We start from the raw sequence: 22101 nt of genomic DNA on the forward strand, positions 1-22101 counted from the left end.
ATCTATTTCCACTATTCACCAACATAACTTTTGTGATAGAATTGATGTATGTTTCAAAACCTGTAGTGAAATTGCTAGAGCAAAAAACAGTTTTCTTTTAAAGTTAAAATCAGGCTGTTGACCCTGAGAAAGCTTGAAGTCAACAGGTGATTTCTTGAGCTATTTCTGGATTTGGTTTCTTGGACTTCCCTCCCTCAGTTTTTTGGCACCAGGGGAGGATGTCTTCATCTCCACGCTCCCTTTTAGGTTTTCCTATATAATAGTATAGCCGGAACAGAAACAAAACTGTTAGTTAATGAGTTCAAAATTGGTATGTAGAACAAAGGAGGAATGCAATGGAAAACTATGATGACTGTGCAGAAGTAAGTCCAATAACTCCCTGTTCACACGAAAGTTTCAGTGTGCTTTTTGAAGGACAGCTTTGTGGCTTTTGTCTTAAAAGGCAACCAGCAAACAAGTATATAAATGGTAGTGATTGCTGCTGTTGTTTTTTTTTTAAGCTTATCACCTAGCAAATTTCTGAGTTACCTATTTCAAACATCCTGAAAGATCTCTGGCATGTCAGTAGTTTTTCATAATGCTTCCTGTAAGGGAGGGGGTAATTTTTTGCTGAAAGTTTAGGAAGGATGTTAAGATTTTAGTAGCTTACGTTCATTAGGAAGAGGTAACTTAGGTTACTGGAGCTTGGGATTTTTAATCTCTGCTGACAAGGTAGCCAGCTGCAAAAGCTAAATGAACTATACTGAAGCAGTTTTTAGGCTTACAAAGTTTTCCCAGTAGTTTCATAGCTGTTTAAGCCATAAATTTAAAGTAGTTTTCAATGTTTTATTGTGGTCCACTGTGTGTTTTTATTCTGATTGTGTCCCATTTCTTTCCTTAGCCTCTGCAGCTAGGAAGAGATTGCACAAGGTATACCAGAGAGCATACTGCATCTTCCTCCAGTCAGTTCACTGCTTGCACAGGTACCAGAGAAGATGTTAGAGCAGGGAAGGCTTCTTATTGTACTGATGAGGTTTTCTTTCCTGCTGCTGATCTAGGAAAGAAAAAAAGCTGGTAGCAGAAATGCACATCTGATGTTTATCTGTGCTCCTTTTCTGTTAAATATATCTTGCTTTAACAGGTAGCAAAAAAAAGAAAAAAAAAAAAGAAAGAAAAGTCCAGAGTACATCCTCTGAAAAGACTATCCACAGTAGCCCAGTGTCTGACCAATACATAACTGATATTACAGAGCAGTTTTGGCAGCCTTGTAGGATAACAAACATTCTTTTTTGTTGGGTTTCAATGACTGACAGTTTTGACTCTTGCCAGAGCAAGCCCAATGGAACATAAATACTGCAAGCATGCTCTTGGTTGTTGGTTTTAAATAGGTGGATGACTTGGAAAGTGGAGGAATGCAAAGAGCAAACTTGAAATTTGCTTAGAGGACATAAAGTCAACACTGACTGCAGAATTTGAACTTACTTTCTTAAGCGCTGGGTGCTGGGTAGCATGTCTTCTCATAGTAATCACTATACCTACTAGTATTTGCAAAATTAATTCTGCTTTAGCTGTCTACCTCTATGAGCCAGGAGATGCCAAAATCCATTTTCTGATTTAAGTTGCTAACATAAAAAGACCTACTTCCTTTCAAAAGAGAGATCTGTGTGTGATTCTGTGACTGTTGTTAAAAGACTTCATATGAACACAAGGTTGTTTTCTTGACTCTCCCAGGTTGTGTTTTTTTTTTTTTTTTTTTAGCCACCGTGTTGGTTCTATACACAGTATACTATGAGCTAAAAGTAGTAAAATAAGTGCTACTCTTCATGCTTGACTTAGAGTGGTAACAATTCAGTCTCTAAACATAGTACTGGAATTCAGCTGGAAATATTTTCCCTAACTTTGTTTCCCATGAGAGCTCACATGGTTGTTTCATCATGCCAACACTACTTAATGCTCAGGGATAGAATGGTTCATCACCTGATAGCATGCCTCCATCTGAGCACTTCGACAAACAATGATGCAGGCATCAGTTTGGAGGTTAAGGCTTCATGCTTATTTGGAGCTTATCTTCACAAACATCAGATGCATTTCTTTTGAAAGCACTAGCCAGCTGACACTAAAATGGTAAAGAATTTTCGTTGGAGATAAGACTATGAAAGAGGTGGTAGTGATTTAGGCATCTCACAACTAAGTTGGCAGTTCAATACTCTGTGAACATGGCTAAGAACTTCAATTACTTGGGCTTTTTTTGGCCCAAGTTATATCTGGGACAATCCCTGACGAATTGCTAGTTTTTTACAGCATATTTTCTTCAATCCCATTTTCTCCTGGAACATTTGCTTCTAGTCAGTGCTTTAGTTTTATACTATGTCTACATAAAACCACGTGGCTGCTCACAGACATTCATTTTCTGTTGAGACTACAGCTTCACTTCTGTTATCATGGAGGCATAATCAGTCCTCCTAAGCAGGCCATTCACTGAGGTCAAGAATGATCTTACAGTCTTTCAGGTTTCTACTGTTCCTTACTGCTGCATTCTCTGTACAGTCAGCACTTTCTTTAACCTTACAGTCTGTGGAAATTTTGAAGCCTCTCCACAGAAGGGAACATACAGAGATGCTGTATATTACAGAGAAGCACTTACACTTCAGCTGCCAAATAGAAGCAGCAGAAGTGAAACTGTGAAACACAAAGCTGTTATTTCAGTGAGTGCTGAAGTGGTAGTACAAGTCAGTACAAAGTAGGCCACACCTGAAAGCACTTACTACTTTGAATTGTTGATGTATATCCAGTTTTAAATTACTGTATTAAACAAAAACTAAAAACAACTGTAATCAGCGGCCATTTTATATTTATCGAGATTTATCTATCTGAGATATTGTGAAAACACACATTTACACTGTGGTGTCTTTGTGTAACTACTGAAAGCATCCTTAAGTGATGTTTTGTTTCTGCTTTCACAGCAAAATTGTAATTTTTTTTTTAACTATGGCTGTGTTTATTCAATTAAAAAAAATACTTGCATTCGCTAGTGCACTTGGAACAGGTTCTTGCTTGACAAATTACACCTATTTAGTTTTGTGGCAAGGTTAATTCTGCATAAAAATTTTGTCAAGTGTAAAATTGACATGGCATTGATCATTCCTCTCGTTCCTTAGAGATTTGTGAGAGTTGCTATTTTGATTTGTTTGGATGAAAATAGTCTTTAATTCTTACATATCACTTCTCCACTACGCAGGGAAGTCATTTCTAAACAAAATTAAAACTTTTTACTCGTTATGTAGAAATGCAGCTATCAAGAAACCACAGAGAAATAAACTTGATACTTTCAGCTACAATTAGAGCAAATTAGAACAAGAACAGTGACATTTATCTTGAAGCTCCACCATTTTGCAAAACAGCCTCTGTTTCCTTATGTTAGTGAACACATGTTATTTACACATTGCAAGATCATGGCACTGCTATTATGTGTTTTTAAGTTAATCCCCAATAGTTAAGGCTGTAGAATTATGATGTATTTCACAGTATAAATTCAGAAGGGAGGAATGAAATTCCTCTTCCTTTTATCACAGACTCACAGAATTGTAGGGAGTGGAAGGGACCTCTAGAGATCATCGAGACCAACCCCCTGCCAAAGCAGGTTCCCTACACCAGGTTGCACAGGTAGGCGTCCAGGCGAGACTTGAATATCTCCAGAGAAAGAGACTCCACAACCCCCCTGGGCAGCCTGTTCCAGTGCTCCGTCACCTCACCTAAAGAAGTTCTTACGCACATTCGTGCGAAACTTCCTATGCTGCAGCTTATGTCCGTTTCCCCTCGTCCTGTCTCCACGTACCACTGAAAAGAGACTGGCCTCACCGCTATGGCCACCACACCTCAGATATTTATAAACCTGGATCAGTTCCCCTCTCAGTCTTCTTTTCTCAAGGCTAAACAGACCCAGTTCACTTAGCCTTTCTTCATAGGGGAGATGCTCCAGGCCCTTCACCATCTTTGTGGCCCTCCGCTGGACTCTTTCCAAGAGATCCCTGTCTTTTTTGTACTGGCGAGCCCAGAACTGGACACAGTACTCCAGATGAGGCCTTACCAGGGCAGAGTAGAGGGGGAGGATCACGTCCCTTGACCTGCTGGACACGCTCTTCTTAATGCACCCCAGAACGCCATCGGCCTTTTTGGCCACAAGGGCACACTGCTGGCTCATGGCCAACCTGTCGTCCACCAGGACGCCCAGGTCCCTCTCTGCAGAGCTCCTCTCCAGCAGCTCATCCCCCAGCCTGTATTGGTGCATGCAATTATTCCTCCCTAGGTGTAAGACCCTACACTTGCTTTTGTTGAACCTCATCCGGTTTCTTACTGCCCAGCTCTCCAGCCTGTCCAGGTCTCGCTGAATGGCAGCACAGCCTTCAGGCGTGTCAGCCAATCCTCCCAACTTCGTATCATCAGCAAACTTGCTGAGGGTGGCCACTATCCCCTCATCAAGGTCATTGATTAAGATGTTGAATATTGCTTCCTGTCCTAAATGTGTTAAGAACTTCATTTGAAAGCATTCTTAATCATACCAGAAAACCAAAGGTATTTTCAGCTTTGTAATTTGTAACTGCTGCAATAATTGTTATGGCATAGATAGGATTTCCCACATTTTTCCTCCTTTTGCCTGTAAGCTACGGATGGTGAGTATGTTATAAAAGTACTAGACAATTCCAATGTGGACCTGTTCTTAATAAGCTTGTTGGCTTAACAGTGGAAAGAAGAAGAGATTATATGGTGCAGTTTCATAATTTGTTCTGGTTTCAGCTTGAAATACAAGATCTTAAATCAAGATTTCTGCATTGAACTGTTCATTTCAGTCATGCAAGGGAGAAAGTGGCACTTTTCATTTACATCTGGAGTTGATACAAGATAGAGTTTCCTAAGCGCAAACATTTCCAGCTTTCTTCCTCAGCTTCTGTGAGAACAGTGATTCTTTATGATCTATGTTCATAGCGTCAGTAGAAATCGTGGTTTTAACAAGGTAATCTGACTTCAATGCTATTTAATTGTTCAGTTGTAACTTTAAGTTTCTATTTATGATCCTAAATTACTTTTTTTTTTAAAAAAAAAAAGGTAATCACACACCTTTCTGGATGAAGAGAGCTCTTTTTCTTCAGAACTAGGAAATGTCCTGGAGCAGCTAGAATCCTGTGCCATAGACTCTGGAATCAAAGTAAGGTGTTGTATTCCCTCTCTCCCTCCTTTTAGATTAAGCCCAAGGTAAGGGGATAAAAGTTTTTCTATTTTTATTTAACCCAATAAGCTACCTTTAAAATTGCTTATCATTGGTCAGAGGGTAGAGGAGCATGAAACAAATTTTGGCAGATTATTGATTTGTAAGGTTGTATAGAACTCAAGTGGAGGAAGAGAGGGGGAACGAGAAAAAGAAACAGGTTTACTGCTGAGAGATGGGTTAATATAGATTACTATGTAACTTAAAAATTGTAGCCTCTAAGGGTTAGCAATTCTGGCACCTCTGGTGTAGAGGCCAGAATGGCAGTTCTGTCACAGAACCCCAAGCTGTCTCCCTAATATATTTTTCTATTTGTTGGGGAGGGGACAGGGCAGTCCACTTAGAACTTAATTCCTATAAGTAAACTTGAAATTGTAAATGTTCTTTCAGTCTGTAGTTTTATTGAGTGTAAACTTTTAAATATTGTTTGTCAGTGAGAAGGTTCTATCTGGTGATAAATGTTTATATTTCTTATGGCTGCCTTGTAAAAATTTAAAAATGTACAATAATGCATTTCTTAATATGGAATAAGGAGTAAGATTTCTACAACTCGTATAGATTTTGATGTGAGCTGGTTTTTAAAATCTTATATTAATCACTTAAATAAAACCTTCCTTGCCTTTAAGCAAGCAGTGTTCCAGACTCTTCTTATCAATGGTATTGGAAGTCTTAGATCATGGTTTGCATGTTGTAGTAACAAGTAGAAACAGTATACAAGCTGTTTAATATGGGTGACCATCTGGCGTAAAACTTCAATTTGTGAATAGAAGTTAACCTGTGAACTCCAACCCTCCTCATTTTTTCAGAATTAGTATGAGAAGATACTTAAATAATGAGACACCATCCTTGTAAAAATGTTATAGAAGCAGTCTCAGTACATACGAAGAATAACTTAAGCTACTGTTCTATATACAAAGGCAGTGGGTTTTTTGTTTAGTTGGTTTAGTTTGTTTAAAGAAAAAAGAAAAATAACACTCTCACCAGTCATCTGAAGGCTGGGTTGTCTTCGCGCTTCCAGAGCTTGCTAATTATTTCATATTTAATAAATTACTTTAACAAGTAAAAAGGAAATCAGGAACAAGTTTAAAAAAATCAGTACTTAAATCGGAATCGAACGACCATTTCCTACATTTATATTTAATGTCATTAACATTCTAGCTGTTCCAGTTTTACCAAATTACATGTGCATCTTAAAAGTCACTGTACAGAAAAGTTCTCTGAATTAGTCTTTTGTTTGATGGTTCAGCTTAGAGTAGAAAATAAATTCCAAAACTTGCACAAAACTGCTACTGTAGAAACAACTGTTGAATTCTAGAAGCTTAAGAAATTCTTTGCTGAAGTTTGAAAGCCAAAACATCTATCAAAAAGTTTTTTTTTTTTATAAAGTAGCATTTGCTTAAGTAAAATACATGTGTCAAATGCGTAGTATACTTCATTGAACAGAATACCTCCATTATATTAGCAAGTAACAGTAGTTATAACAAGAGGTTTGCTCCAAAACTAATGCCTCTCATTTTATCATGTTGGCCCGCAACATCAGAAACATATGTTGGTAGCATGGCAGTACAGGTTGAATCTTCTTAGTGATTTAAAACAATTATTCTGTTACATTTTCTTGCCATGCAATAGAGAGTGGCAGGGAGACAGTCTGACAAAATAGCATCTGTATGAAGCAAAGGTGAGGAACTGAATTCCTCTGTGTGGAAGAAAAAAAAAAATGGTACCCCCTGACAGTCATCAACACTTGCTGAATATTTATGGAAATAAATAGAAGGCATTACTTTCAGAGCACCTTATATATATTACCTTATAAGCAATTTCTGCATATAACTAAATGACAAATGATGTACAAAAGCAATGTTTAACTCTGCTGCCATGACGGTATTTAAAATAGGAGCAAAAAATTAAGTTGCTATGATTGGTCTGTAACCCAGCAATTTAAGATAGAACTGCTTAACAGCAATCCTTGGGCTGTGAGTTAGAGTCCTAATGTGGCTTCACTGTTGTGACTTGGAAATGACTACAGAAACCTGCTGACTTGGAATGGCAGTTGGTCAGAACTCAAATAGCAATTATTGTTTCTTTAAGCATTACATTTAACATTTAAACATTTTAAACTTTTAAGCATTTTTTTTAAACATGTAAAGTTAGCTTTTGATTTGTTAGTATTAAAAAAATAAGATAAATTGTTAAGCTTTGAAAATAACTGATCAGTGCTTTCATAATATATAGGAGGATCTGAATACTATTCTTGCCTATGATCATCATTCATAGATCTCTGCCCTTGCTTTGACCATTCCTACTTAGTGCCTTATGAAAGTTATGAAAGCCCCATTGAAGACAGTCCATTGTCTCAGCAGAAGATAGATAGTACACTGTGGTTCAAATTTATTTCTCCATTTGACTTGAACAGCAAAAGCAGGGCAAGAGTAGTTTTAGACTGCTCTGCCAAAAAGTATTACAAAATGTACTTGTTTTTAAAGCACACAGTTCTGTGCAGAGTATAAGGTGTAGTCTCATGTATAAGGTGTAGTCTCATATCTCAAATGAAGTTTTCCTTTATGTATGTTCATAAATTAACGGTATTTATAGCCATCTCTGTCCAGGCACCAACTGCTGAATGGAGTTTCTTTCCTTGCCTTCTGACAGCCTGAGGAAGTTCCCAAGATTGATGCACAGGCTGCAAACTTCGTGCCATTAGAATAGCAGTAGTTTGATATTGCATGCTGCCTGCAGAAGAACAAAACTGCTATTAGCAGCGTAAAGTCATCAAGGTTATGTAATTGGTTATCCACATGCATTGCTGGAAAATCGCTTAATGGGACCTGTGTATTTCACTGAACGCTTTTGAAAACAAACTAGAAAGCGTTTTTTAAACCTTCATTGAGCATAAACAGCAGTATACTAATTAAGTACGGCAATATTTTAACTACCAACAGGAGGATTTTTTGCAATTTAATCTAATTATTTAAAACAGATATATTTGAACAGTGCATGGAGATAACAACCACTGACAGTTTGAGATCAAATCTTGATTCATCATGGTAAAGGTAAGGAGGAGCTACGATGCTAAAATTCTTGCAAATTATATGCCAGAACAGTAAGCAAAGTTTATTCTACAGGTATTCCAAATGCAGAACCTACAAACCAGTCAGTGACAGCACACTGTATGCTTCTGTCTATGCAGGAGAACTGGAATGAATCGCTCAGTGAAAGCAACGCACTGTTTAAAGCTTCAGTCCAGCACAGGTAGGGAAGAAGGTTGATTGTTTTTTGTTTGTTTTTTAACTGATAGAGAAATAAAGTTCCTACAACTTTGTTACAAGAATAGTAACTGTTATACACAGTATAACTTTCCCTTTAAACAAAAGGAATACTTCAAATGCTAATAGATGATGGTATTAATCATATAATGGCTCGGGTTTGGAAGAGACCTCAAAGACAATCCAGTTCCAACTCCCACACCATGGCAGGGTTGCCAGCTGCAAAATCAGGCACTAGATTAGGTTGCCCAGAGTTCCATCCAACCTGGCCTTTTATACCTTGTGGAACATCCACAGCTTTCCCAGGCAACCTGTTCCAAAGCCTCACCACCTTCTGTTTGAAAACTTCCCCCTAATATCTAAACCTCCCTTTTTTTAGTTTAAAATTGTTTTCCCTTGTCCTGTCACTATCAGACCATGTTAAAAGTCGTCCTCCCTCCTGATTAGAAGCTCCTTTTAAGTATTGGACATGTCATAGTGCAGATCACAGAGAAGGTAGCTGAGGCTTTTGTGACATTCTCATAGCAAACCTAGTAATAGTTCAATAAGTTGACACTAAAAGCAATGTTCAGAAACATAGAAGAAAGAACTACTGTTCCCATTCACTTAAGCACAATTATTGTGTTTAAAAATGTTAACAATGCATGCATCAACTCCAGTTTTTGTCATGTGTTAACTGCCAAGACAATGCTAGAGATAAAAAGACTAAAATTAGACTGGTTGGGGCAATAGTTTTTTGTCATGCTTTGTGATTTTAGTAATCAGTAAGAACTGAGGTCAAGCGACAAAGACATTAGTACCAGTAATTTTCTCATGTGGGATGGGAAAAACTGTTGTTTGCATAGAAGCCTAACTTATGGCTCATTGCAAAGTCACAAAATTTAACTAGTCCACAATATAAAGCTTAAGTTTCACAACTGTGCAACAGTGTGCTATAGAAACCACACTGAATGTGAGGGAAGAACCTTTCGGTTCCACGCACTGAAGTTTTAAATAAATTTGAATTAATGCATCTTTCGCACTCCAAACAGCAGATTTTCTCATAGAACATGCAGGTATAGTCAAGGTAATTGAACAATTACTTCACCTGTTTGATATTATCTTCAGTTACAAATGAGAGAAACTGTCATATCACTAACAGATGGAAGAATATTTAGGAGTGAGATTTAGTGAATTTTCAATGTATAATTAACTTGACAGGAATAAATTTATAGTTATCTAAAAATGGTCCTATTGGTAGAAGTTGAATTTTTCTGAATTGTACATTACTGTAAGACTTTATCTCTTTGTAGACAAAAGTACTTAATGCTGAGCCCTCACTAGAGGATTTTAGATGCTTGACAATTACTGAGTACTTGACATTAATTGTTCTAAGAGGAAGGGGTTTTGGGAACTGCTCATTCTTCAACTTTAGTTTTTACTGATTGAACATCTAATTCAGTGTGACATAAATTCTACAAACACAGCAGTCTATCACCACTCGGATTAAATGAGGTTTTGTGCAAGAGGCTTCTGTATCCTTTAAGTTTTGAGGTATGGTTACCATTGACTATTTGAACATAAAGCTACCTAACAAAAAAATTTCTTACATGTGTGTAGACACCAACGACAGCTAAGCATTCAGTAGTTTAGAGTTTGCTTTTTTTTTTCCCCCCCTTCTTCTTCCTCCCCAACATGTCTGGACTAACAACTCTTCAACAGAGGCAGTGAGGTACAGTTCTCATACAGGGTTAAAGTTGGGATCTGACTAGGTCAGACTTTCACAACAAGAAACCCAAAGCTGAGAGCATCTAACAGGTTTTAGGATCTGCACGTCCAACTGCTGATTTAATCTGCATTGGTATCTTGAAAAAAGAAAGGCCCTGTGTTACAATTGATAAAGTTCTACAGCTTTTCATCATCCTGAATTAGAGCAATCACTTAGTCCATTTTGTTTAAGTGAGAGGTGGCCTGTTGCTAAGAGTTGAGATGAGGGATACTTAACAGTATTTACCTCTCCCCTTGTACGGTATCATCATCAGATGCCCAGAAGAGATGCTCCAGTTGGTGAATCCCTGAAGAGACCAGTTCCAACTCAGAGTCAAACTCCTCTCTGGAAGTAGAATTGTCATTATTAAAGATTAAAATGAACAGACTGAATAGGTGACAATACCCAAGCCTATTCAGTGGATAAGGAATTGGTTGAATGGTCACAGACAGTGAGTTGTGATCATTGGCTCTAAATCCAGGTGGATGTCAGTGACAAGTGGCAACCCCAAAGAGTCCATTTTAGGACCAGTGCTCTTCAACATTTTTATCAGTTATCTATATTGTGGGATTGAGCGTACCTTCAGCAAATTGGCTAATAACATGAAGTTGAGTGGTGAAACTGATACAACAGAAGGAAGAGTCCAGAGGGGCCAGCATGATCTTGAAAAGTGAATCCACAAGGATTCAATAAAGCCAAATGCAAGGTGCTGCACTTGGACTGGGGATGTGTATAGACTGGGAAAAGAACTCACTGAGAGCACTCCTGAAGAGAAGTAATCTGGTACTTTCAAGGGTAAAAGGCTCAACATGAACCAACAGCATGCGCTAGCAGCCCAGAAGGTCAACTGTTTCCTAGGGCGCATCAAAAGAGGGATGGCCAGCAGGGCAAGGGAGGTGATTGTTCCCCTCTGCACTGCCCTTGTAAGACCCCATCAGAAGTACAGCATCCTGGTTTGGGGCCCTCAATACAAGAAGTATGTTGAGCTGTTGGAGCAGGTCCAGAGGAGGCCACAAAGATATTCAGAGGGCTAAAACATCTCACCAATGAAGAAAAGTGAGGGATCTGGGCTTGTTCAGTCTGGAGATGAGAAGGCTCTGAGGACACCTCATTTCAGCCTTCCAGTACTTCAGGGGAGCTTAAAGACAGGACGGAGGTAGGCTTTTTATGTGGACAGACAGTGATAGAAGAAGGGGAAATGGTTTTAATCTAAGGGTCCCCTCTCTTAGTTAAGATATTAGTATGAAATTTTTTACTCAAAGGGTAATGAGGCACTGGAACAGGTTGTCTGGAGTAGTTGTGGATACCCCACCCCCTAGAAGGGCTCAAGGCCAGGTTACATGGAGCACTGGGCAGTCTGATCTAGCATGTGGCAGCCCTGCCCACAGCAGGGTAGGGGGTTGGAATTAAATGATCTTAAGGTCACCCGTGCCATTCTATGATTGCTTCTGTGATCTTGAGTCAGATGCTGTTTGTTGTAACTAATAATTTAAATCTTCTAATAGTATATTGTCTCAGTGGAATAGGTTAACAACTTTTATCTTGCCTTTAATCTTAAGAGATACTGTAGTCATAGCAACAATAACTAAAAAAGAAAAAAAGAACAGTAAGGTTTACAAAAGAATGCGGCTTACATTCTTCTGCTGGCAGGAGTAGGTGATGAATAGAGGCTCTTCAGTGCTGCTGATGCTCTCCTTGATCTCAAGAGTGGGACAGCATCTTCACCACGCCAAGATGGGAAACCCCTCAATTTTGTATGTTCTGACAACCTTGTTGGCCATAGCAAGCATCTTCTGCTGGATCTTGGAGTGCATTTGGAACTAGCTGCTGGAGTAATGCTGTTCATACTAAGGCAAGGTGTTTGTACTGTTCTTTTCTTGGAAAAACTGGTTGCAAAGCTGCTGCCGATGTCTTCAGCTGGAAAGGTCACAGTCGAATGTCCTGGGCTTTGGCAAGTCTTCTGTATTTTCTGTAAGATGCATTAGACAGACATGTTAACCTAAATGAGTCCATCAGTCTATTGTTTGGAACCAGAAAGATGAGGAAGCCTCTCTGAGCTGAATCCCTAACTCTCTTTCTCATATTAGGTTTAGTTTAGTATGAATGCTTTTCTTGTGTACCCATTTGGGTTGAATATTTGCTCCCCTAATCCTTGGAACTTGTCAAGGACTTCTGTATGCTTTAGTTGAAAAGCAACTGCTGATTTTCTGCAAGAAAGATACATGCTTACATGCATCCTTAATACATGCTGATTAACTTGAAGTCTGCCACCAACGGTAAGAACAATACAAACTTCAGACTTTGCTAACGTACTACTACCAACTGAATTTTATGAGTCCAAATTATGCTGACAATTCAGAAGAACATCCTAATAAATAATGCGGGTACAAGAATGATTAAATATATATAATATATAAAACTATACCTTTCTCAGAAACAATTATTTGCAAGCAATGGCAGTCTACCCACATTCTTCCTCATGAGGGCTGCTCTGTCTTACATGATGCAGTAAGGGAAAAGGTTTTGCTTGAACTACTTCCCATATTCCTACTTTTCATTTTCTTTCTTGTTCTATCATAGCCATAATTTATCCAGATAATAAAGGCAAGAGTTACCTAGCAGGAATAATAAAATTTGACTAGTTCATATAATTATAGGCTATCTTGAGCTGAGAGGGACCCATAAGGATAGTCAGGTCAAACCCCTGCCTACAAACAGGGCCACCCAAAACTGAAATCCTATGTCTGAGAGCATTGTGCAAATGCTTGAGCTCCAGCAGCTAGGGGCTGTGACCACTGCCCTGGGGAGCTCTTCCATTCCCATCACCCTCTGGTGCAGAATCTTTCCCCAACCATCTTTCCCCAACCTCCACTTGACCCTCCCCAATGCAGCTCCATGACATTCCCTCAGGTCCTGTCATCAGAGGTCATCAGAAAGCAGAACTCAGAGACCCTTTGCTCTTCTGTGAGAGAGCTGTAGGCCACCAAGAGGCCTCCCCTCCTCTATGCTGAACAAACTTAAGTAACCTCATGTGTCTTCCTTGCTAGACCCTTCACCATCCTTGTAGCCTTTGGACACCTTCCAAAAGCTTTTATGTTCTAGAGCCAACCACTACATTGTGCAGTACAGAGGATAAACTCTAAGGAGTACGTGCAAGTCCAACAATCTTACTACTGAAATTGAAGCAAAAAAATAGACACTACCTACATGTCACTGCAAAGACAAAGTACCTGTGACACTGTTCCAAAAGCATTTCTTGCTGTTCTTGTAATACTTTGGAGCACTTGGCTCTTCTTTCTTGCTTCCATGTTTTCCCAAAGTGGTGTCTCATGGAAATTCAGCTCTACTTGCTTTAACGGTATTCGCTTTCTTAGAGACATGCAGATAGTATTAAGAGAACTGAAAGCTGTTTTTCTCTTGAATTTGTCTGGTACAGGCCTCTCATTCTCAAAGTCAGCTAAAAGCAGGTGTCTCTGCCAGTCCATTGTTGCCCTGACGTTTTGAAGCATAGATGCCATCTTGTTCCTGTTCTTCATCAAATAAAATAATGATAATAAGAAGAAAAATTAGAGCAAGGTACACCAGTGTGGAAAAGGAGAAATGGAAACTGTTCTATAATACATTTAGCTACATTTACCTAAAACAACAAAAGTAGAGCCAAGCAAGTGTTTTACTTCTGAGCTAGAAAGGAAGAAAACACGAATTTCTACAGCTATTTATGTATGTCTGTGAGCAAGTCTTATTTGATTTTCAGGACATCAGTCCTGGTAAACTGTGAGACTCAATCTTGTAAAGTAGAATAGACTTTAACTGCAAGTTAAGCCAAGGTCTAACACAAAATTTTTGGCTTTATTAAATCAGCCTTCTACTCCCAGGCAAGTTTGCAGAGTTCCTATGTCTCCTGCCTGAAAACTTACACTTTAGTCACTGTTACAACTGCAGATAGACAAGTCCAAAAGTGGACATGACTGCTAGTGACAAAAGAAAAGCGAGAAGGGCTAAAATGCCCGTTGCTTATAATGACCTGTAAAAACATTAAGTATGTATTCTAAATTCCTAATTTTCACTAGCTCATTTGCAAAATGTACTGCTATTAGTTTGAAAAGCAACTGAAATGCAGATGTACTTTAGCAACATGAATTAAGAGTGAATTTTACCAATACTTCATTAAGAATTAGACATACAGTGGAGCAAAAATAAACAAAAAAACTGGGAGACTTCTGCCATCATTACATTACTATTACAAAACTCTCCATATATTCCTTATTAAATCTCATTTCCTAAATAGCCCCCACCTCTCAGAAGTGTTCTAATTTATCTCAAAATGCAAGAAATTAATGAAGTCTGTTAAATCCAAAAACGTTCAGGGTATTAACACTTTCAGCAGCAAGGAAAGGCTCGTAATTGAGCAGTGTCAGTTAACCAACTACCCCATATCTTATCCCGCTTCTTTGTGATAAGATGACGTCTACTGTTGGTTAATCGATGCCGTCGCGCTCAGCCGCGGCCGCACCCGCAGAGCCGCTCCCGCACCGCGAGCTGCCGCGACGAACGGCTGAAACCACAATAAGAAGGGCGGTGAAGGCGAAAATACTAAGGCTGGAGGAGACAAAGTGTCCTCGTACGGCAGGAAGCATGGGCCGCGACCGCACGGCTCTACGCATTACTTGCCTTGGGTCTGTACTTACGCAGGCAGGAGACCGAGACGGGACAGAATACCGCCGGCGGACAACCGTCTCGACCGCCGCGTTCAAATGCAGCCGCGCCTGCTCTCTGATTGGCGGCGCTGCATTCCGCTCGCCCCATTGGCTGCCGCCTCTCGCACGCGCGGCGGCTGTTAGACCGTGAGGTGACCGCGCCCAGTAGGGTCAGGGCGGTCGTGCTGCGCGCCGGTCTCGCCCGCCGCCGCGAGCGCAGGTAGATGCGGGAACGGAGAATGACGTGAAAGACGAGGGGGTAGGCAATGGTACGTCCCGACAAGCAACAGGAGCACATCTGCAACGAAGCTACAGGTGCTGCACAGTGGTCGGTGGCCACGTGACCATTCTTATTTCTGATAATCCGTTACGAGCCAGAGGCCTAGGAAAGCTTTTTAATTATTGCTTTCTTCTGATATATTGATGATTCCAGACTTCAGATGACTCCACCCACTGTCTTCTGCAATTGGAGGAGGTAGAGATGTAGATTGCACAGTGCTGGATCAGAAACCACTTCGACTGTCTTTCAGCAAATCAGGCAGATAAAAAACAAAGTGCTGAGAAAGTGGTGTGTATTCCTTAGAATCCTACCCTACAGGGAAACAAGACAGCTTGGGTATTAGGAGAAATGTCTTCTCAGAAAGAGTGGCCAGGTGTTGAAACAGCCTTCCTGAGAAGTGGCAGTCATAGTCTGGAAAAATTCCATAACTGTGGAGATGCAGCACCAAGGGATCGGGCTAGTGGGAAAGGGGGTTTGTGCTTCGTGAGGTCTTTTTTCATCTTAAAGATATGATTCTGTGTAGAGCATTTATCTATAAAACACTTTTACCTGAAAAATTGCTCTTGGTGCAGCAGCTTCCATTATCCCCTTCCTCCTCCCCCCTCCCCCCGCAATGTTTTCCTGCCTTCAAACTCAGCAGCTGACTGCTACGCACACACACAGCTTACCCTTATCCTAGAGGCATAGCTGGTCTGCCCACTGGCAGTGCTTTTTGAGTTCCACCATTGATTTGTTATCATACTTTCCATGACTTCTAAAGCACTACAGTTTTGTTGTTGTTTGTTTAAGATTTTTTTTTTCCCCCCCAAGTTCTACATGATGGCATGTATACCCTTTTGCATTCATGTGCTACAGTAGGGGCAGATGGATCTCAGTAAATAATTCCTTATTAATAGAAATGTATTTCTACATATTACAGCCATATATGCTTTTTTTTTTTCTCCTGCCAATCCACTTTAAGGATTCCAGATAGGAAGAGGCACAACAAATCTGTAACTATGTTCCACTGTACATACCCTTGCCCCCAACCTCTGTGTAGTAAAGGTTTCAAGGTAATTAAAGAATAACCTAAAAACAAAACTCTTTGTGGGGTAAGGGGTGTTGTGAGTCCTAAATAACAAGGAAAGCGAGGTAGTAATCACAGTCCCATGACTTATTTAAGGGTCATTGCTGACAGCTACGATTTTTGTACCAAGGGGAAAAGAATAGACATGGTGCTAATAGAACAGAGGGTGCATACTAATATAGAAATAATGCATGACAGAACAGTCCCAATCCAAAAGGGAAGCAACAAGGCAAAGTTGAATTGGGCAGCCAGCCAGCCTTACCTTATAGGCCTGTTAATGAAATTAGAAATTTCTGAGCCTTTGCAGTTGTAAAGAGGCTCTCAAGAGACCTACGTTTCTTTATCTTCTTACAATATCCGTTATCTTCATTTGTTACAATTTTGTTACACCAAGTGTAACACTATAATGTAATGGAACATACAGCAATAGTGGAGAGGCAAAGTCTTTAGCTGCAGCAAAGAAGGACAAGCCTAAATGCAGCTATTACAGGAACAAAGATAAAAAAAACTGCTTACCTTCGGAGGGCATCAGGTAGGCAGGCATCTCCAGCAAGATACCCTCACCTCCACTGCCAACCCTTAAATGAAGTCTGAGAAGGGGTGGATCTTGGCTTCAGCCCTTCCTGTCACTCAGGTACATTGCATGCAGCTGAACTTCCCTGGGCTGGCCTTGCCTTCCCACCAGGTGCTCCATCACTGCTTTAGCATTTCCACTACACCAAGGAAATTTCTCATACAAATGAGGAAAGAGACTGTTTAAAGATTGGCATCATCTAATTTTTAGTTGTTTTGTCTTCTGGTCATGCTAGCAATCTAGCAATTAAGCCTTGATTTTAGAGTAGATCATATAGATCAGTATCCCCAGCTGTTGTGTTCTTTGTTTTTTTGTTCTTTGTTTTTTTGTTCTTTGTTTTTTTGTTCTTTGTTTTTTTGTTCTTTGTTTTTTTGTTCTTTGTTTTGTTTTTAAATTCTCAAGAGCTAAGCAGTGGTTTGCCGAGTGGACATCGTAATATGCACGCTATAGATATAGGAAGTACCTGCATTTTGTGTTTTTGCCTCACTGCAGAAGTACTAACAAAATACAAGTTTTCCCCATGCATGGCTGTTGGCAGAGACAACTGATACCCTGATCTGTATAAAATGTCTTGTGAAAGCAAGCATTGAGCAGATACATGGAAGGTAATTTGCATTTCACAGCTGAAGTTTGCAATTCATAAATGAAGAAATATGGAATGCATTGTTTCCCTGTTTGGATGTTTACTGCTCAGTTGCTTGATCCAATTTATCCAGGTGGTGAAAAGTGATAATAACAAACATATAGCCTGCACCTATGTCTGCAGATTATGGCTTGTATTTTCCTGTTCCTGAGATGACCAAGCAAGTCTCTTTGAGTGTCTTCACCTCAGCCCAGCTAACTTGGTCCAAGTCAGTTTTGTTTGCCCTAGCATAAATTCAGTTGTGACATCACAAAGGTTACCTCTTTGTTTCATGGCAATGACTGAACTTGGGAGAGGAAGGGGCAGGAGGAGGTACAGAAAATAAATCATGAACACAGGTGGGAAACTATCAGTCAGATCTGGAAAGGTGCTCAGGGAGCTGAATACTAGCCTTAAGACTTGAACTGGTAACTTCTTGTGATGTTATTTTCTTCTGTGTTTCACTATTATACCTGATCTCCTGTTCACTATCCTTCTTCCTATCCACTGGAGGAAAACAGAAGAACATCTTGCTTGAGCAAAGCGATAGAACAGCTTATAGCGCTTATTACTCTCAACAGGGATTGTACCTCCACCTATTGCAGGGTACTGCCTCAGGTTTTCTGGACAAGTACTCTGAAGATTTAAGAATGGCAATTTGCATAGCTTTTGCACAGATCACTGTTCATCTCAGTGCAGCCCAGAACTCTAGGTATCAGGCCTTTATAATCATTGAATATACAGATGTTATAATTACGAAATAAACAAGAGTTTGACTAAGCAGGTTATTATACCAAAAGAAAATAGAGTGCTTACCTGTGCCCTGGGTTCACTGTAAAACCCCAAAGGAGAGATCTTCAGAAAGAGATCCTTCCCCACTGGCAGTCAGCTCTTAAATGGGTCTAGGAGAGGTAGAGTCAGGCTCCACCCCTTCCAGCATCACAGATGAATTGCCTTCACCTGTGCTCCCAGGGCTGACTCATTGCTCACCTCAGGGGAGCAATCAGAGGTTCAGGCCATGATTCAGCAATTCCCATACAAGGCCCCAAACCATTATCAATTGCAACAACTGCTCTGTTATCGTATCATTTCCTTGTTTAGCCAGACTAAAAGCCAAAATGTTCAATGATGTGTTCTGTGCTCTTACTGTGATTGTTTTTTATTCATTGTTGGTTTTTCTCTTTTAATTTAGGTTAGACCATAGTTTAGACGCAAGAACTTGGATCCTGACAACTTGAATACAGAGGCAAAGAAAGAACTATTGCTTTTGGATGTAAAAAAAGGCAACTTTTAGCTATTTGCTTCAAAGGCTATCCTGTGGGAATTACAAGGCATTTCATTTAGCTAGCAAATTCATTCATCTACGTTTTGTTCTGCACTCAGAAGAGTTGTCAAGAAGTGTTTCCTCAATGGAGGATGACAGTGACCTTGAGCAGAGCTTCTGGGCTAATTTACCTGATGTCTGTCTGAGGCATGTCTTCCATTGGTTAGCTGACAAGGACAGATCTCAAGCTGCATTGGTCTGTAAAAAATGGAATCAAGCCATGTACTCAGGATCCCTCTGGAGAACCAGAACCATCACATTCAATGGCCAACCATCAAGGGCACATGCATTTGAATTTGAAACTGCACTGTGGTACGTCAAGAAATTTGGCAAGTATTTGGAACACCTTGAAATCAAGCTATTGCATCCTTACAGTACTGTCTTTACCCGAAAATTTCAAGTGTCTATGAGAAGCCTTTTCTCACACCTGGGTAAATGTAACTGTCGCCTGGTATCCTTGAGCATCAAGCACCTGGAATTAGATCGCTTGGTCTGGAAAAACATAGTCAGGGCTCAGTTTATCAAGAACTTAGGTACCTTTCTGAAAAGAATGAGCAAACAGCTTAATTATCTCAACTTAAAAGGAGCAAGAGTAACCTTGGAAGAAGGCTGTGAGCTTCTGAATTCTCTGAGCTGCCTGACTAATAAAAGCTTTATATCTGAAATAAATATTGAGGATTTCTTCAGTCTCCATCTTCCTGTCTACAGCAGCACCTTGTTCCACCATACTGTGTCCAAGTTCCACAGCCTGACTATCCTGACTTTCAATTATAACTGTGTCTCTGATGAACTGCTGGACAATCTGTGTAAGAACAGTGCTCATTGCCTGTGCACGTTGAATATCAAATGTCATATCCATGACCCCCATGGGCAAGTGGTCTGGGGAATGTCATGGGCCAACTTGGCCAAAAGAGCCCCAAAATTGAATGTGAACTTCTACTTTGAAAGAGTCATGAAGCATGACCATCTAGCAAGGATTCTGCTAGTGGAGATACCAGTCAGGAGCATCAGTTTACGGAGCTGCTATTTCAGAGACCCAGACTGGATGATGAGACCTACTCTCACCAACATCCTTCCAGCCTACTGGCACGTGCTGCAGGTAAGTCAAGCAGTCATGACAACTCACTGCACAAAGCTAGGCAAAGTAATTGTATAGGCATTCTACGTAACCCTAGGAGTTGGTCATTCCAGTGTACCAGCTATATAGTCCAGTTCAAGTGATTGTTCTTGTACAGTTATAATGCCCATTATGCTGTTTTTCACAAATGTCACTTATGTCAGGTTGCCAAGCATGTTTTAGCATGATGAAAGTGTTTAGCATAAGATGCTAAAACACTCAAAAAATACTGGTGTTGTAAAGCCAGCTATGAACAAAAGGAACCTTCAGGCAAGAAAGCATTATTTTTGTAGGAAAGCTGTTCAGTCAAAGCATTTTGGTATCACCAAGGACGTATCATGACGTAGCTGACTGTATAAATGAGCATCAAGTCTGTGTGTGCCTGAGAGAAGCACATGGCCTTATAAATGATGGTTACTGACAGATTTCTCTAAGGCCTAATGCATTGCAGAGTTTGCAATAGACATCACAGATCTGTAAAGCTTTCTAGAAATTGTTTTTAAATGTACTTTTAATCTTGAATTACCTCTGGTATGCAAAATAGTATCATGGCATGAGTTGTGGGTATAGCACCCAGTGGAAGTTGTCTGTCTCTTAGGATGGTATATAACGTAATGGAAAGCTCATCTTTATGGGAGAATGGAGATTACCATTGCATGTATTTTTGTCGTAATAAAAAAACGGTTCTCTGCTAATGTCAAGGTACACAGCTGATCTGCTGTCAGTCACTTCTGTTGGTAAAATTGGGAAACACTTTTGAAGTCTAGCTCATTGCAAGCTTTGTTTCATAGTACTGACTGTGTTCTTTCTTTTTGAAGAAATTAACCCTTGAAGTAAACAATTACAATGAGCTGCTGGATGATGAGCTGCTACAGCTCATCTTATCATGCAGGAGATTGTTTTTTCTGAAAGTCTGGGCATTTCTTAGTGTCACTTTTGTGGAGAGGTTGCTACATAATCGTGCAGAAAGGAAATGCTTTTTGACTACAATAAAGGTAAGACTTGATGCTTCAAAACTCCCATTATCTACCTTCCTCTCTTCCATATCCAGAGAAATGCTGAGATCCCCATAGTCCCGCAGTAAAGTTAGAGAAGGAAATGTTAATATAACTACCTTCCCTATATAATGTTTTAGCATTATAAGAATCCTGAGAACCACTTAGAAATGTGTCTTTCCAACCTACTAAGCCATAAGTAGGAATATTACGGAATATTATGTAAACTTAATAATCAGCACCAACCATTCCACAAGTCTCTGCTAGTCTATGGGTCCCCTTTGTCACCTCCTAGATTAAGCTAGGGCTTGTCTGTTCCACTCAGGCCTGGTACTCGGATCTGTGCTTAAATTGAAATTCAATCTCATTAAACAAAAGATATAAACAAAAGATATAAACAGATCTCACCAAAAAGGGATGTTGTATTGTATGTGGCCACTCCAAATGCAGCTGGTGTAAACCATGCTGTCATACTATTTTGCTTGCTGGATTCTAAATGTATTAGATCCAGAGCCATGCATATTCCAAGAATGTGTCAATCTTGAGGGTAAAAGGAACTTTCTTCTTCCCAAGAATTCTTTGGCAGAACATGAGTCATAATTTTCACTCAGTTCAGAGTGAGAACTGTAAGTAAATTTTAGGATTTTATTCTAAGAATCTGGCTTCTCCATATTCTTCAGTAGTAACAAAGGCTTACTTTTGCTATGAGCTTTAATGGGCTGAGACTGCTGCACGTAACTGAGACGTGACTGCCATTCATTCTCAAAGGTCAGGATTTACACATCCCGACAGGAGACCAGGGAAGAGGAGCAACTGTTGCACAATATTTACAAGAAGTTCAAAAATCTGATTGACTCAGAGCTTAACTATTTTGTCATCACCTATCCACTGGAGTAAAGCCACAAGGAGTTACGTCTGCAAATGATGAACAAATCCTTTCGAGATCTTGAATCTTGTCAGCATGCCTCTGAAAGGGAGATACCATCGTATGCAAAGGACAATTTTACTATGCTCTGGATTAAAGTGTTGGATTTGGGAATCAGCCTCCTATGTCTCCAGTATCACTTATTCTTGCCATTTTTTTTGTTTTCCCTCACCAGAACCAGAAGCAGCAGTGAGCTCTTTCTCAGCCTTTGTAGGCACCTCTGGTAAAGATAAGGCTCTCTTCTTCATT

General features: G+C 39.9%; 2 protein-coding genes across 11 annotated transcripts; one reads left to right on the plus strand and one right to left on the minus strand.

The window, feature by feature from the left end:
• Positions 1 to 972: 972 nt before the first annotated feature.
• Positions 973 to 17217, minus strand: PIMREG (PICALM interacting mitotic regulator). 6 transcript variants are annotated; one of them, XM_010721951.2, is made up of 6 exons: positions 14924 to 15385; positions 13483 to 13782; positions 11887 to 12221; positions 10499 to 10597; positions 9593 to 9639; positions 7886 to 7972 (listed from the first exon to the last, which is right to left on the minus strand). In XM_010721951.2, exons 1-5 carry the CDS (start codon positions 15245 to 15247, stop codon positions 9609 to 9611), a joined length of 1089 nt encoding a protein of 362 aa, XP_010720253.1. In that variant the 5' UTR covers positions 15248 to 15385; the 3' UTR covers positions 7886 to 7972; positions 9593 to 9608. The 6 variants fall into 6 exon arrangements, with proteins under 6 accessions (XP_010720252.1, XP_010720248.1, XP_010720254.1 ...); XM_010721950.3 differs by lacking the exons at positions 7886 to 7972; positions 9593 to 9639 and adding an exon at positions 973 to 1033; XM_010721946.3 differs by lacking the exon at positions 9593 to 9639 and having other exon boundaries at positions 7607 to 7972; positions 14924 to 17217.
• On the plus strand, positions 15176 to 21971 carry FBXO39 (F-box protein 39). Of its 5 annotated transcripts, none has more exons than XM_010721943.2 (4): positions 15176 to 15264; positions 18684 to 19914; positions 20751 to 20927; positions 21696 to 21971. In XM_010721943.2, the coding sequence occupies exons 2-4, from the start codon at positions 18901 to 18903 to the stop codon at positions 21822 to 21824; spliced, it is 1320 nt and encodes a 439-aa protein (XP_010720245.1). In that variant the 5' UTR covers positions 15176 to 15264; positions 18684 to 18900; the 3' UTR covers positions 21825 to 21971. The 5 variants fall into 5 exon arrangements, with proteins under 5 accessions (XP_010720245.1, XP_010720247.1, XP_019477495.1 ...); XM_019621950.2 differs by lacking the exon at positions 15176 to 15264 and adding an exon at positions 17261 to 17919; XM_003211886.4 differs by lacking the exon at positions 15176 to 15264 and adding an exon at positions 17261 to 17850.
• Positions 21972 to 22101: the final 130 nt, after the last annotated feature.

Source organism: Meleagris gallopavo, chromosome 21 (genome assembly GCF_000146605.3).
Source record: "Meleagris gallopavo isolate NT-WF06-2002-E0010 breed Aviagen turkey brand Nicholas breeding stock chromosome 21, Turkey_5.1, whole genome shotgun sequence".
NCBI lineage: Eukaryota > Metazoa > Chordata > Aves > Galliformes > Phasianidae > Meleagris > Meleagris gallopavo.